Below are 14,736 nucleotides of genomic sequence, written 5' to 3' on the forward strand. Positions count from 1 at the left end.
CGCTCCCGACGGTTCTTCAGACGGTTCCTTCAAGGCACTGGGCGCGTTGACTGAAGGCCGGGCCCAGGCTGAGGGCGGCAGTGGCTGTGCCTGCAGGCCAGGCCGTCGGTCACCGTGTGGGCACTCCACACCTGTCCTTCTCTGTCAGGGCCACGCTGATGAATGTCCCATTGGCAAGTTCCTGTACCGTGATGCATCCAGAAAAGCCGAGAGGGAGGGCCGGGGCCTGCAGGTGCCTCTCCCTGGCTGCGGACACCAGCCCCTGGGTACCGTGTATCTGCGGTGGCTTCAGTAAGGAGCGGCTCATCATTTGTTCAGGAGAAGATTTTACCTTCCGGTAGCCCTGGGGTGGACCAGGCAGGAGGACAAGGAGGACAATGTCCATGTGTAGGAGAAAAACCCGGCAGACGAGCCTGTTAGCCGGCTCGGTCACCACGGGACTGGATTTACTTTTCGGAAGGAGATCCCCTCCTAGGCAGCCTCCCACCAGCAGAAAGGACTCTCTAGAACCAATTCAAGCCCCAGGGCCAAAATCAAACAGAAGCTTACAATGGAAAAGCAGAGATCTTTTGAGCCAGAGTATCACACCAAAGACAGTTTGAAAATATTATTTCCTCCAGGGGAACCACCTGTACTTAACGGACAGCTTTAGTGGTTGCGTGATTCATTCTGTGAGCAGGATCTCTGGAAAGCTAAACAAGACACACTAACAGAAAATCCCAAGAAACCAACCAACCCCTGCATGTTAACTGCCCGAAGGGTCGGCCGTACATCAGAAACTTCCATGGAAACAGAAGCTTCCGACTTGATTCCACAATGCTGTAAGCATAGCCGCCTGGAAGTGCCGGCAGGGAGGGGTGAGGAAAAGCCAGAGGGTTGCAAGCAGAGCGCCTAGGACGCTACAGCTAACGTGGAAGGCGAAGAAGAAAGTCAGCCTAAACGCGTTCGAATACATCTCCACCACACACCGATTGCCAAGGCCAAAAGACGACACATACATTGTATGTGATTAATTTTCTGAAGCCAGCTCTCCATTTTCACAGATTAAAACAGTCTGTTTAAATATCTCATTTCTACAAAGTGAATTTACATTTAAAGTACAAAGTGCAAATACTATGTGTTTCTGTTTTTGTAATTGCTCTTTGGTGAGGGAATTTCCCACATGTCTAGGAAGCGCCTTCGGTGTGTACGCCATTTACCCTTGTCTCCTTGGCTGAAAAGAAAAGAGAGAGAGAGATTATATTAAGAGGTGCGCGTTACTCATCTGTGAAGACTCAGGCTTGCCCTCTGGGAGTGACCTGAACCAGAGAGGCCTGGGCTGCTCTTGTGAGTTGTAAGGATGGGTGAAAGGCAGTGAAGACATTTTGGACACTGGGAACATCTTCACACTTTCCTTCCTTGACATGATAGAAATATTGGGGAAAATATATCATTTCAAAAAGTAACATCTACTGTAAATGTTATAAGTTCTAAATATATTAAATGTTTTTCAGAATGTCTTATCACCTTGATTATGCAACAATAATTTTAATCATATAACTTAAGCTTCAAATTTGATAAAGGCAAATTTGATACGGTTGATTCTTAATTTTCCTTTTTATCTTTTTCATTCACTATTTTGCCTCTTTAAGAAGAAATCCAAATTAAAAAGTTTAATTATGATAAACAACTGTAAATCAGCACCTTGACTTTCAATTAAAAGCAATTTAGAATTTAAAAAAAGCAATATACAGTTTCCTACACTTATTTTTCCAAGACTGCTAATTCCTACAAACGTCGATCCATCCTTCTGTTTTATTATTTCAAATAACTATAAAGTTTGGGAGGTTTCTGGGTTGGCTTTTATTCCCCTTGATAAAGATCTGAAGAGATGAGAAGAAAAACCTACCTCCTACCGTAAACCTGAGGTTTAAATCAGTTATGCATAAAGACAACCCATCAAAGTATTTTACCCATCACTAAAGATGGTCAGGGCTGCTGCAGGAGAAGGTGGGCTAACATTTTAAGTTATCAGACACGGCTCTGACGGCTCTGGAGCTGCAGTGGGAGCTGAAGAGGTCAGGAACGAGCGCTCCTTTCCATTTCATATGACCGTCATGCACCCTCCTCTGAGCCCTTCTGTGATAGTTCCTTTATGGGCCGTGCATACAGCGATGCCTTGCTGGCTCTGTTACCCTTTGAGATGTTTCAAAGAAGCCTGGCGGCCTTCAATGGCCACAGGCGGCAGGAGCCGCAGCTGGCTTGCCCATTAGGACCTAATCCCAGTATCTCAGTTTGCAGGAACAGCTACTGCACGAAAGGCATGGAGGTCCGTGTGTCCACTCAGGCCCCATAAAGGGAGGGGAAACTGCTTCAGTTGCTCTTTTTGAAAAAAATAAAAAATAAAATTAAAAAAAGGGCTGAAGCAGGAGGCGTGTGCTTTGAACTGAGTTTATGTGAGATGCCGGAGAGCACCGGGAGCACTTGAGTGCAGTGACTGCTGTTGTGAAATGAAAACAACCTTTTGGAGGTCCTGGCACTGAGGGAGGGTAATTACTTTCAGAACAGCCCTGTTTTAAAGTGTAAGTGATTTGCGGTGAGATTTAAGAAGTTAAAACCATAAACATTTGCTAAACAAAGGACAGCGTATCACACATCTTTCCTCATGAAAGGGTTTTAAATTACATCCAAGGTGTGTGCTGGAGCCTCCATTTAAACCCACAACAAATACAGGGGCTTGCCTTAGGAAACAGCAACTTGACTTCAAACAGGCGCAGACAAAATACATCACAAATTGACTACTGGTAGGGAAGAAGTGGGATTTTGCTGGGCTTTGGAGGAGAGAGACAGGAACCCACTCATGTTTATCTTCTGGAAAATGTTCTTGACATCTGATAGATTGTGGCTTTGGGTGCTGGAAGACACCACCGTTGCATCCTCCGGTTGCAAACACAGAGAGAAACACAGACGCGTGTTTCTGAGCACACAGCAGGAAGCCAGAGTCCCTTTCAAGAGACCAATGCTTTTCTTTTTGGGACCCCAGGAAGACACAGAAATCCACCTGTGCATGGAGGATGCCTCCTTTTTTTGGGACCCCAGGAAGACACAGAAATCCACCTGTGCATGGAGGATGCCTCCTGTTTCTGCAGCCTCCCTAACAAAATGCAGGAACCAACTTAGAAACACTCAGACAACTGCTAAAATGATTTCAGCCCGGCATGGTGGCTCATGCCTGCGATCCCAGGTGGTTTGCTTGAGCCTTGGCATTCGAGACTAGCCTGGGCAAAAAGGCAAGACCCCTCCTCTTAAAAACATCTACAAAACAAGGGAACTCAGAAATGTTTCTTAATAATCAAAAGTTTAAATAATAAACTTTTTTCAATCAACAGGTTGGTGGTTCCGGATAGGATTCTGTGAGGCTGCTTTAGTCCCCACAGGGCAGATACGATAAGGTTGCCTCCCCTGAATTCTTCCTTTTCTTGGAAGGTACTGACCATTGCAAATCAACATAACTCTGAATTTTTATTGTTTGTGATTTTAAAAGGCAATGGTTAAGAGTAAAATACAAACACACTTACTTGTCTATTAGGCGAGCTTTCAGCATTACCTCTGGGGGCTAGCAGGAAAAAAAAAGATATTATTAAAAATCAAAGACTCATTATTTAATGAAAGGTTCAACATAATTTCAAGGAGCCCACATCACTTTAGAAAGATGTTATCAACTGGCAAACTCACTTACATGAAAGCACAGACATACAGTCATCCCTCAGTATCCAGAAGGGGCTGGTTCCAGGATCAAAGTCCTCCCGTCCTCTCGTACAATATGTGTCATATTTCAATATACTCTAAACTCATCCTGCTGTAAACTTTAAATCGTCTCTAGACTACTTAAAGTGCCCAATGCAATGCAAATACTAAGGTAACAGTTGCTATACTACATGGTTTTGCATTTGTATGACAGTTTTGTATTTACATAACAGTTCCATACTACATGCTTTTGTATTTGTATCTTACTGTTGTCTTTGAGCATTTTTGATGGGAGATTGCTTCAATCCACAGAAGAGCTAACTATATACACACTGAACATAGATTATTAGTGGATTATAAAAGTCACTGTGTAAATACTTTCCAACAATACGGATTCTCTGGTCCAGCCTTAGAAGAATGTTTTACTCTACCCCAATCTCTGAGGTAAGTCCACCCTCTCTGGAGAACCGAATTCTAGATGTTTCTCAACCTCTCTGCAGTGGAGCGGATTCACGTCCCTGGGTGCCTGGAGCCGATTCATATACCTGGGTGCTGGGAGCAGAGCCATCAGCAATGCCCCAGCAAGGGTTTGTTGGTCTTTGGTTTTATATTAAAATCAGGAGACATCAACATGTTTGGCTGAAAATAGTTTTTTCCTAAGCTTCAGCTAGGATTGAAGCCGGAGGGAGCCCGGCTCTGTCTCCTGGCTTCCCCCCGACCCCGGGCTTCCCGGGAAGGTCTCCCTCCTGCTCCCAGCTCAGCTGCCACTCTTGTGCCTCCATGGAAACCTCTGGGAAGTGCCCCAGGGGCTCCAGCAGCCTCTTCTCCTTCCTATCTTCACCCACTCACTGGTGAGCTCCGTTGGCCTCAGGGTTTTAAATACTATTTCCTGACAGCTCCTGGGGGCACATATTGCTGTCACCTTCAGCGTGGACCTTTCTCTCCTCAATCCATATTCTCAGAGCCAACTTCATTATCTCCAAGTGGATTTCCATTCCATAGGCAGTTCAAAGGAAACAGGACCCTACTGGACCCATGGCCTTCTTTAAAAGCTGCTTTCTGATGTATTCCATCTCAGGACACAGTAACCACATTCTTGAGCTTCTCAGGGCAAACTTTGGGAGTCATCATCACTCCTCTCTGCTCCAACCTTCCCCAAATCATCTGGGAGAAAATCCCTCAGGCTCTGCACGCAAAGTCTTTCGGGAGTCCAGCACTTCCAGCACGCACTGCTGCGTGGCCAGGATCGTCCACCTCTCCCACGTGGACCCGAGCAGACACATCACCACGCTGCTCCTTCAGCCCGTCCCACTGCCTGTCTATGCAAACACAGCAGCCACGATCCTCTAAAACATTCCACCCAAACCTTCCACAGGCCTCACTCAGAGGAGAAGCCAGAGGATCCTGGGCTGGAGTTGGGGTGTACTCTGCTCCATCTGCTCACGTGGTTCGCACCTTCTCCCTGTTCCCAGGCATGCTGGGCACTGCAGTCCTCTGTCCTCTGCAGGCTGCTCCACCCGACATGCCTTGGTTCTCCCCCGCTCCTCACGTCTCCACTCAATGGCTCCTTGTGGGGCCTCCTCCCTGCCCTGAGTCTAACGTTCCAGCCCTCCCGACCCTCCCTTCGGCCTCCTCCACAAGCACCCCCTCTCGTGCTGGGGGGTTTCTTATTTACCTGATGACTCCCTTCCATACTTGTAAGCTCTAAAGGGACACACATCTCTGTTTGCTGTTATGCTGTCAGTGTCTAGAATGGAAAGCACTTGATCAATAGCTTTCAAATGAATCAATAAAGGGAAGCAGGCTTCATTCCATATTTCTGGGTTAACTGTTGATTTCTGTCCACTCGATAAAAAACACCGAGTAAAGAGCAAAACGGTTCTATTTTCAAAGTGTCTTCCCTTGCCATTGTGCAAATAGAAACACAGTGTGGAAAGGTGAAAAGCGAGTGTTTTAAGTAAATTGCAAAAACACTAAGCAGTGACTAAACCTGTGATTTTTTCAATAGTTGGTTTTAATGGTCTAAGTGCCAAAATGAGTACTGCAGCTCATCTACTTGTCTTAACTGAAATGATTACTTTAAGGGAAAAAAACTGGCTGTTCAGCCAACGATTCAAATTTAAAGACTATTAGAGTGACACTTTGAATCTATTCTGAGCCAATTTGTTCAACAATTGCTAGCTTTTTGTTGGAATGTTTGCTGATTAACAGAATTCTCCTGGAAGTGAGAAGTAGCTGTAGATTAAAGTTGTAAGAAAAAGTTAATATTCTTTTTTTTTTGGTTGTGGGTGGAAATGGGGTCTCATTTTACCACCCAGGCTGAAGTGGAATAGTGTGATCTTGGCTCACTGCAACCTCGGCCTCCCAGGCTCAAGCAATCCTCCCACCTCAGCCATCCAAGTAGCTGGGACTACAGGCGTGTGCCAGCTAATTTTTTGTATTTTTGGTAGAGATGGAGTTTTGCCATGTTGCCCACACGGGTCTTGAACTCCTGAGCTCAGGCAATCCACCCGCCTTGGCTTCCCAAAGTGCCGGAATTACAGGCATGAGCCACCACGCCTGGCCAAAAAAGTTAATATTCTTGAGTGTAAGAAAAAGAAAAAAAAAAAAAAAACCCTACCTTACTATATACATGAAAAGAATATAAATTTCATTAATGTCACCTGGCAGAATATTCCACTTAAGATGCGCTTGGGAAAAGCACTACTCAGAATATATGAAAGGCGGGAAATTCATACATTATTTGTTAATTTTAATAGAACAGGGTATACATTTTCAAAATAAATGTATAGCAATGCCACATCAACAAAAATGTGTCTTGGCGAGACTACAGGAGAGACAGGGAGAAAGAGAGCCTACGTATTTCTCCGCCACCAAAACAAAGTTCAGGAACCCTTGGGGGCGTGTACGTCACCCGGTACGGAATGATTTGATTGGTTCCAGGTTGGGGGCGTTTACATCACCCGGTATGGAATGATTTGATTGGTTCCAGGTTGGAGGAGTTTACGTCACATGGTATGGAATGATTTGATTGGTTCCAGGTTGAGGGCGTTTACGTCACCCGGTAGGGAATGATTTGATTGGTTCCAGGTTGGGGGAGTTTACGTCACCCGGTACGGAATGATTTGATTGGTTCCAGGTTGGGGGAGTTTACGTCACCCGGTATGGAATGATTTGATTGATTCCAGGTTGAGGGAGTTTACATCACCCGGTAGGGAATGATTTGATTGGTTCCAGGTGACCGGCAAACAAGCCCTGGGCTGAAAGCGGCATGCCCAGAGGAGTCACAGCCAGCAGGATTTGGGGAGGGAAAGACAGCTTGGTCCAAATGAACATCACGTAATTTCTGAGTTTTTGTGTGACGGTTATTTTTGGAGAATTACGAGGGCATGTTGTAATCTTTTGTGAATTTTTATTTTTTAGTTCCTCAGAAATATGTCCTTTCTTATCTTTATAAACTCGCAATCATTTTCAATTATTCTTATTTGCATTTTTATAACTGAAAATGTATATCAAACTTTTAACTAATATGTCATCGTTTCATTCATTTAAATGCAACTTTTTTGTAATCACTTAAAATAAGTATGATTAATTTAGAAAGCTCATGTACTTATGATTCCATTTTGTAGAGAAAAACCAAAGTACATGAATATGTACATATAAAAATAGAAATTTTTTACGGAAAGCCGTGATCTAGGTCTGATTATCTCTAAGAATAAAGGATCAAATGTTACTTATGTTATTTGATTTCTCATATATCTTAGAATAAAAAGTGCATTGCTCAGCAGTAAGCAAAAATACAGAAAAAACAAAAACAAAAACAAAAACCTAGTAACAGTGTGGCTATCTAGAATGGCCTCACTAATCTCCTGGATCTTTAGTTTTTTCTGACTTTTCTCTAATACGAACTGTACAGGGTAGAAACAATATAATTGATAATGATTTTTTTTTTGAGTCAGAAAAAAAATTCTGTAAGGAAAATGAAAGTGCTGCAAAATCAGCTAAATATGTATCCACGTCCACAATGTTCATTTTTGACTATGACCAAATTGCCTCTTTTGCCAAATTGCAGCTTATTTCGCTAGAAGCCGTCATGTGCTTTCTTCTTGATTACTAAGAGGACAATAAAGCTGAGACTTACCAGATTATTCAGCAGGATCTAAAGAAGATACCTCAAACTTCTGCAGCAGCTTAACCATTTCACGGAAGATGGCAGCACCGGCAGAGGCCGTGCGGCGCTCCGCTGTCCATCCATCCTCCTTGCCAGGGGCTAAGCACCCCTAGCCCATCCACGCTACTTCCCTGCCCCACACTGTGGCTCAGGCCACTGGAATGTGGGAGGCTGAAAGGCTCCATGTCTGAGCGTCCGCCTCCCCTGTGGCTGCGCGGGTGGCTCAGCCTCTCCTGCTTCTCTGCCACATCCCCCCAAGACCTATGCTGACCCAAGCTGGCCCTGCATTCTCATCCAGGGCAGCAAGGTGGCGACCCACAGCCCCTGTGCTCTGCGAAGCAGAAGGAAATGCTTGGGTCCTAAGGCACTGAGATTCCCTAGTCACTTGCATGCAGCGTGACCCATGGCAGCTCATGACTCATAAAGGTCACCTTCATTTCAGTATACCAATGTATGTAACGAAAAAACACTTCCTCACAGGGCTTTCTCCCAGCGCCATGGAGAGCACCATGTACCCTTCACCACCAAGGTCCGCTCAGCCTTAGCAGAGAGCAACGTGGACCAGTCCTAGAGGGAACAGACAACATTTCCAAGTCGGGGGACGCTGCTCACAACAGCTGTCTGAACGGTGCTGCCACCGTGCAAAGCGAGTGTCTAAGGGATTTAGCTTGAGCATGAGGGACAGATATTATCCCATCAGAATCCAATCTGTGGATCTACCAACTAAACTACAACGTCCACCCACACCCACCCTACAGCCTCCACCCACACCCACCCTATAGCCTCCACCCTCACCACCCTACAGCCTCCACCCTCAACACCCTACAGCCTCCACCCTCAAACTACAACCTCCACCCTCACCCACCCTACAACCTCCACCCTCACCCAGCCCCAAAATCTTCATCCTCACTCAACCAACAATCTCCACGCTCACCCAGCCTATAACCTGATTGCTTCGTTTACAGGCAAGCCTGCACAGGAGACCACGGCATGGGCTCAGTGCAATCCCTCGCACTCTCTGTCTCTTGGCTGACCCTGGGGCTTCCCATGTGGCCCCCACAGCACCGCAGGGCCTCCTCTCCTTGGGAACTGTGAGTAACAGACTATCTTTTCAATTGTCTACTGATGTGTTTGCCAAATGACAGCTCAAACGTCCTATCAATACACTGCGTTTTAAAATAGTAGGACACATGGATGAATTCAGGACATTTGCCCTAAGAGGCCTTGATCCAGCCCAGAGCATCAGTGCTACTGTTTACACACCACACACAGCACACATACATACACATACCACACATACATGCACCACACACCCGATATTTACACACACACACCGCACATACACACCATACACACCACACACGGCACACATACATACAGCACACCATACATACATGCACCACACACCCGATATTTACACACACACACCCCACATACACACCATACACACCACACACGGCACACATACATACAGCATACCATACATACATGCACCACACACCCGATATTTACACACACACACACCACATACACAGCATACACACACACACGCCACACACGCCACCCCACACCCTCTCCACACACACACAGTCTGAGCTGTGTCCTGAGGTGGTGCAGGATGAGGGAGCTGTGGGTTCCTCTGGAGGGTGCCTAGGAACACGGCCTCCAGGAGAACATCTTAGCTGCTGGGGATCCATCCTGAAATCATTTGATCCTGAAATTTCAACATTCTCTCACCATAGTCACAGCTCTGGGTCCAATTACTCTACTTAAAAACCCACGAATTGCTGGAAGTCATTCACCCTCCCTCACAAAGAGTCTACATTTACTTTGGTTTAATTGAAGAAATTAGTACACAGGAATCTGCCCCAGCAAGGGCCATGGACCACATGACCTTGTAGCACGAGGCTGAGGGGTACACCAGCCATGGGGAGCTTGGGGTGCGGGTGCTACTCCAGCCACTTGACCACGGCTAATGGGAGGGAGTCCTTGCAAAGATAAGACCAGTCGACGCCCTCCAGGAATGGAAGAAGATAAGAGGTGAGAAAGATCTTCAGCTGGCTCTGTCCTGCCTTCATTTCTCATTACAACCATAAGAATTTGCCTTCTATAGAAACGCAGGGACACTTCCAGAAAGGAGGAGCAGCCACCAGGTGCCCCAAAGTGTCACTCGTCACATGCAGACGGGGCAACAGCCAAGTGGCTCCCTCGGTGAATCGCTGGAGGGTGTTCACCTTCCCTCTGTGGAATTATAGGGGTGAGCGACACCATGGTTCCCTGGCCCCAGCCGCAGGGCTGGCAGCCATCTGCTCTCCATCCCCCGTCACCCCCAGGCCTCCCATATGGCCCCTGCTGGTAGTTTTAATCTCAAAGAGCAATACGCCCTTTGTCTTCTGGGCTCCTGAGCAGGGACCACAATAAGAGAAAAAGCACAGGAGGTGAAGGCAGCCTGTATGGTCTGAAGGTGAGCCCAAAGTTCACGTGGTGGAAACTCAGTTTCTAATGCAGAGGCGCTGGGAGGGTCACGCGGTCTGCATCATGACTCTCCCTCACAAATGGGTGAAAGCCTTTACCTTGGGGGTGGGCTCCTAAGAAAGAATGCGTCTGGTCCCCCTTGCTCTCCTGCTGCCTTTCTTACCCTCTGTTCGCCCTTCATTTGGGGATGGCACAGCACAAGGCCCCTTCACCAGATGCTGGCTTCACAGACCTGGACTGCCCAGCCTCTAGACCCATGAGCCAATACATCTCTGTTCATAAATCACCCCATCCATGGTGTCCTGTTACAGCAGCACAAAGTGGACTAAGACACAGTCCAGTCCAAGGAACCAAAAGAAGTATCAGGCGGTGGTAAGAGAGACGTGCCCAGGAAACCCACTGGGCAGAAGACAGAGGGAAACGCAAGGGGGAAATCACACACGGGCTACTACTCAGAGTGGGCATTCTTGGCTTTCCATCCAAACCCTGGAGGTGCAGGTGCACCCGGGTGTGGGTGAAGGAGCCCTCACAGGACGGGAGCCCAGCAGAGTGCGCGATCTCCATGGCCCTGGGCTTGCTGAGGAAGACTCAGATAAACGTGGTGGTGACCGCACTGCCTGTGTGTCCTCGTCCACAGGTGTCGGGGGTGGCGGCGTCTGTCTGTGACCTTGTCACGCCCAGGGTGGCTATGAAGATGAAGTGAGGCCTGAGCTGTGAAGTGGGATTGGATACTGGATCCTGAGCCTCGCCAGACTGGCAGCACCTTTGGTGCCCCTCGCCCCACAGCGGTGACTGGGCGTTTGCTGCCTTCACGCATCGAGTCGATCAGCCAGTGATCCCTTGTTTGTTTTGTCATGTTAGAAGCCAGCTCCCCCCACACTTGCCCAGGAGTCCTTGATGAAGACAGCACATTGAACATAACCGAGGATCCTCTGAGCTCGTCGGACGGCCGGGTCAGCAGAGGCAGGCGGCCTTAGGCACGGCCATCGGCTCTCCAGTAAGACATCGCCAGGACGGCAGGGCACGCAATCACCGCAAAGACCCTACACAAAAAGCTCCAAAGTAAAGCCTAATTTTTCAGAACTGACTTTTCAGAGAAATTAGCAGGAAGTGCTTCACTGGACACAGAGCTAGGCTGGGCCAAATCTGGTTGAATAGCACCGAGTGACTATTGTGACGACTTCCAGGACACTGAGAAGAGGGGGCAGACGATGATCACTGCCTCCTCCAGGATCCTTTGGTCCAGGCCAGATCAAAGGGCCCCATATCACAGCTGAGCTTCAAACATGGGAGTTTCTTTTTCTTTTCTTTTTTTTTTTTTCTGAGACAGAGTCTCACTGTTGCCCAGACTGGAATGCAGTGGCATGATCTTGGCTCACTACAACCTCTGTCTCCTGGATTAAAGCAATTCTCCTGCCTCAGCCTCTGCAGTAGCTGGGATTACAGGCATGAACCACCACGCCTGGCCAATTTTTATATTTTTAGTAGAGACAGAGTTTCACCATGCTGACCAGGCTGGTCTTGAACTCCTGACCTCAAGTGATACACCTGCCTCAGCCTCCCAAAGTGCTGGGATTACAGGTGTGAGCCACTGCGCCTTGCCAGGAGGATTTTAAAGACCACAGTGAATCAGTGCTCCAGAACACAGTCTCAAGCTTGTTTTCTCTTTCATATTTGTTACCGAAGTTGACAACAAACAAAAGAATCATAAATGACAGGAATTTGAGAGGTCTCTGCTAGCCCTTCCCGGCAAGTATTATACAGATCAGGAAACAGAGATCCCCAAGGGCAACAAGACCTAATGCACATGTGCAGTGAGGTCCAGCACACACGTGCCGTGGAATCCAGCACACAGGTAGAGCGGGATTCAGCACAGACATGCGGGGGATCACGCACATATGTGCAGTGGGGTCTAGCACACATGGGCAGGACGCTCCAGGACACACGTGAAGGGAAATCTAGCACATGTGTTCAGGGATCCTGGATACACAGTGGGGGACCTGGTGCCTATGTACGTGGGGACCCAGTGCCCCTGTGCAGTGGGATCCACACACGTGCAGTGGGACACATGCAGGAGTACCTAGCACACATGTGAGGCGGGATCTACACACACGTGCAGGAGTACCTAGCGCACATGTGAGGCGGGATCTACACACACGTGCGGGAGTACCTAGCGCACATGTGAGGCGGGATCTATACACACGTGCGGGAGTACCTAGCGCACATGTGAGGCGGGACCTAGGACACGCGTGCGTCCCACAGGGCCGTCTCTGCGCTGAAAAGTCAGACCTGGCTTTTCCTGGCTTGCCTCCTGAGAAGATTTAGGCTGTGGCCATCGGAGGGTTGGGTAGGCCAGGCCCATATAAGAAAGTATTTTCAATTGGTAAATCTGCTAAAACCATTGGAATAACTGGTCTGGGCCCCAGCAATGGTTTTGCCACTGGTGAACTGGCCTGAACGTTGGGCTGGAGTTCAGGCACAGGGTTGGTCCCTGGTTTGCACCTCAACTGCCAGAAGACAGTCCATCCTGGGGGAGCCAGCCGTGGTCTGAACGGTAAAAAGGCTTGTCTGCAAACCAATGCGCAGTCCATGCCCTCTGAACCTGGGCTCTCCTGAGCACGCGGCCCACGAGGAGTCGTCAATTCGCATTTTTACTCCTGCAAGCAGGTGACTCACAACTCAACAGCATATTTGATTTTTTTGCACCCCTGTCCCCTGCAAGGCCGTAACCACAATCTGTAACTGCCTTTGTGAGAAGCGACCTCCCAGGCCTCAGGGCCTGACCAAGGCAAAGGGCAAAGGGCAAAGGGCAAAGGGCAAAGGGTGGGGTGGGTCAGGCTCTTACTGTGGCGCTTCCTGGTGTCGGCTTTGCTGTCCTCCTTGGCCACGCCCAGGCAGCCCATCAGCTCCTGCACGGAGATGGATTTGTCGTTATTCACGTCGCAATACTCCACGAACTTCTTCACACATTTCTTGGGCTTCGATTTTTTCCGGAGGAATCTCTTGAAGGGCTTCATTTCCTTCTTGCCGATGTCCCCGCTGGAGTTTTTGTCGAGCAGTTTGAAGTACCAGCGCACCACCCGCTCCTCCAGGGTGTGGCTGGGGTCGGGTTCCGAGAGCCTGGAAGGAACATGAGGGCCGTCAGGACGCTGCAGCCCCCGGCGGCCCCTCCTCGCCCTGTCCTTCATCAGACTCACGGCCCCTGCTCGTCGTTCTCGAGATCCTGGTGTCTAAGACCGCACGCCTTCGTCATCAGACGTAACAATGCCAACAGATAATTCAGAAGAACATTTTTAGCAAGCATTTTTCAGGTTGGATGAAAAATTGCAAATGATGCAGTGTCTCTGTGCACAGCAAAGATGCACTTGGCCTGGTCCCAAAGGACAAAAAAGTCCCCTTATCCTGGCTTCTGTGCACCCAGGCAGGCAGGTCAGAACAGGCATCTATACCCGCCCGACACACGGGAACTGGGAGCTTCGCTGACCCCTGTAAATGTGACTCTTTCACACATTCTTTATGTCATAGGTACACCAAACAAATGCAAATTAAACACATTGTAAGTTGGACCTAGACATTTTTCCTTGGATTATGTTAGGTTCAATATTTTAGGGAATACATAAATAAATCGCTTCTGGAAGGTCTGGATCTGAGTCAGGACTTTAAACGTGCACCAAATGGCAGAAATGCGCCTTCTCGCTGAGACGGAGGGTGTGTGCGCAGGTGGGCTGGCCCTCCCTGGGGTGCCGGCCTCTGGATTCCGCCTGCTGGGAGGAGCTGAGCGTTCCCAGGTGTGCAAACACCGTGAGGGAGACAGTGCAAGCCCATGGGGCTCAGGGCACGCGCACACCGTTGCTTATTTCTCGACTTTCAGACAGCAATCTATTCGCTGCCTCCAGTTGCAGTTTGCAAAAACAGTCTTTCCAAGAATAGAAGATGGAAAGTTAACATGTACACAATGTTTTGCTCTATCAAAAAAAATTTTTTTTGAGACAGTTTTGCTCTTGTTGCCCAGGCTGGAGTGCAATAGTGCAGTCTCGGCTCACTGCAACCTCCGCCTCCCAGGTTCAAGAGATTTTCCTGCCTCAGCCTCCCAAGTAGCTGGGATTACAGGTGCCCACCACTGTGCCAGGCTAAGTTTTGTATTTTTAGCAGAGATAGGGTTTCACCATGTTGGCCAAGATGGTCTTGAGCTCCTGAACCTCAAGTGATCGACCCGCCTTGGCCTGCTAAAGTGCTGTGATTACCGGCATGAGCACTGCACCGGCATGCTCTATTAAATTTAATTTACTACACATTCATGACATTTTCCGTTAGCGTTGCCTTTTAATTTCCTCACGTCTCCTTTAGCAAAGAGACAGTGAGAG

At 48.2% G+C, this 14,736-nt stretch overlaps 1 protein-coding gene across 2 annotated transcripts in view; it reads right to left on the bottom strand.

The window, feature by feature from the left end:
* Positions 1-415: 415 nt before the first annotated feature.
* SMOC2 (SPARC related modular calcium binding 2) overlaps positions 416-14,736 on the bottom strand; it is a 190,963-nt gene continuing 176,642 nt past the window's right edge. For both annotated transcript variants that reach the window (XM_010331307.3, XM_003943442.4), the window contains exons 11-13: positions 13,218-13,492; positions 3,558-3,595; positions 416-1,213 (exon numbers count right to left, since the gene is read on the bottom strand). In XM_010331307.3, the coding sequence (XP_010329609.1) occupies positions 1,196-1,213; positions 3,558-3,595; positions 13,218-13,492 (331 nt within the window). In that variant the 3' untranslated portion in view covers positions 416-1,195. The remainder of the gene's footprint in view (positions 1,214-3,557; positions 3,596-13,217; positions 13,493-14,736) is intronic.

This window comes from Saimiri boliviensis, chromosome 4 (assembly GCF_048565385.1).
Source record: "Saimiri boliviensis isolate mSaiBol1 chromosome 4, mSaiBol1.pri, whole genome shotgun sequence".
NCBI lineage: Eukaryota > Metazoa > Chordata > Mammalia > Primates > Cebidae > Saimiri > Saimiri boliviensis.